The sequence below is a fragment of the Stomoxys calcitrans genome, chromosome 2, assembly GCF_963082655.1.
Source record: "Stomoxys calcitrans chromosome 2, idStoCalc2.1, whole genome shotgun sequence".
In the NCBI taxonomy this organism is placed as follows: Eukaryota; Metazoa; Arthropoda; class Insecta; order Diptera; family Muscidae; genus Stomoxys; species Stomoxys calcitrans.
In genome coordinates this window covers 170,893,822-170,895,968 of record NC_081553.1, presented here as the reverse complement: position 1 = coordinate 170,895,968, position 2,147 = coordinate 170,893,822, and the positions used below count along the sequence as shown (strand labels likewise).

At 38.9% G+C, this 2,147-nt stretch overlaps 1 protein-coding gene across 1 annotated transcript; it reads left to right on the top strand.

The window, feature by feature from the left end:
* Positions 1 to 694: 694 nt before the first annotated feature.
* Positions 695 to 1,714, top strand: LOC106081638 (protein trunk). Its single transcript, XM_013243742.2, has one exon. The coding sequence runs from the start codon at positions 798 to 800 to the stop codon at positions 1,458 to 1,460; it is 663 nt and encodes a 220-aa protein (XP_013099196.1). The 5' UTR covers positions 695 to 797; the 3' UTR covers positions 1,461 to 1,714.
* The last annotated feature ends 433 nt before the right edge of the window (positions 1,715 to 2,147 follow it).

The window sequence follows — 2,147 nt, the reverse complement described above, 5'->3', positions numbered from 1 at the left end:
GTACGCTCCTGAATGTGACACTTTCAATTTAGTTTCCTGTTCAAGATCACCTTTAAGCATTTGACCTTATCAGATATCGAAATCGTCTTATTGAGGAAACGTCGGTGCGTTAAATTGGCCCACCTTCGTCTTCCTCGTAAACAGTCTTTTATGGGTTAACATTGAGACCTCTGGGTCTAGCCCAGTCATATTCTATATGCAAGACCTTTCGGCCCTTTTGCATACATCGTTCGGATCCTTACCCCTTAGAAGTATTATAACATCGTCTGCGTAGCACACGGATTCAAATCCCTCCTCCGTCAGCATCCGTAATAGGTCATTTATGGTGGTCACCCATAGGAGTGGCGATAAAATGCCCCCCTGTAGCGTGACCTGTGCCACTTTCTTCCTTATATTTATGCCATGGGACATACAATTTATCCACCTGTTTCTTAGCATATGGTTTATTCACCTGGTACTGGTCTAAGGATTGGATCAGTATGTCGGTCCGCACAATTTCAAAAGCCCCCTCGATTTCAATGCAAATTTGAAAATATTTTAACTTTGCCGCGTTGCTTTTGTGGGATTTGTGTGTAAAGTTGCATTTTCGCAACGCCCCACTTAAAAACAAAGCTCAACGCGCTCATTCTGTTTTGGCCTTATGTTCGCGAACATGCCTATTATCTTCTATTCAATATTTTGTTTACGTCCGCTCTTTCGAATTACAATTCATCACAAGATCATTAGTAAGAACGGCATGTAAAGAGGGTTTAGAAAAGTTTAATCACAAGGAATATGCCCACAGATTTCGGAAAGATATGATTTGTGTTACATTGGCATGGATATATCTCAGTTGTTTTGCTACAAAGCCAATATTTGCAGACTACTGTACTCAGTTAAGCACAAAATCTTTGTCGAAAATCTTGGGCCAAGCGTTTAATCCCCGTTACATGAGCATTGATCCGCCTTTTCTCCATCAAGATGGTGATTCGAAAAGATCGTCCTATGAAATTCCATTCTATGCCGATAATGATGTCGTTTCTGTTGGAGATTTTCCAGCATGGGAGACAGATCATATTAACTACTATGAGGAGAAGAAGGCCATCAACGACAAAAAGGTGATCAGAGTTCGAAACATTTTTAAGCAAAAAAGCACTTCGAACGACCAGCTTTCCAAAACAAGACCGTGGGAGTGTGCATCAAAGCTTACGTGGCTGGATTTGGGCATAAATTACTTTCCCCGTTATATACGTTCAGTGGAGTGTATATCGAATTCGTGCTGGTATGGCCATTACAATTGTAAGCCAAAATCATTTACCATAAAGGTTTTGCGGCGCAAACATGGCTCCTGTATACGAATTAATGAAAAATTGCTCTTGCTTACATCGGAACATTTTTCATCAGATTATACCGAATTGTGGGTTTGGGAGGAGGTTTCTGTAAATTTTTGCTGTGATTGTGTTACGACAACAACTGATTGATATTTTGTAAATAATCACGCCAAGTAGTCGGCTTTAAAGGCTCATTTTGGGGAATGTATGCTATATGTTAAGTTAGTATCAGAGTATGTAACTCCAGAGAAAAATGAGGAACACGCGTTATCAGTTTTCTTCTTGAGCAACGGCAACCTGAAATTATATATGTAAAGAAATGTAGAAAAACTCTAAAAATAAAAATAATCCACCGTGCTTTAAATTTAAAATAAAAGTTAAATTGTCGAAATTTCATAAATTTCCACCTTTTTTGTGTCGATTTATTTGCATTTTGATCTAGCTGCCGTATAACCAAAACACTATATCGCCTCAGTGTACAAATACTGTTACAACAACAACTGTTATCGGTATTAATTGAAACAAGTTGCCATACACAATTTTTATTATACCCACCACCATAGGATAGGGGGTATATTCATTTAGTCATGCCGTTTGTAACATATCGAAATATCCATTTCCGCCCTACAAAGTAAATATATATATTTCGGATCGTTGTAAAATTCTAAGACGATTTAACGATGTTCGCGTGATCATCAGTTATAACACGCTACAGTCTTTAAAAATTGAGATATCGAGTTGAAATTGTGTACAGACTCGTCAGCCAACACGCAGGGGATGTCCCCTATGAATGCTGTGCATTGCGTTGGCGAGAGGAAATTAGAAATGGGAGGGGGG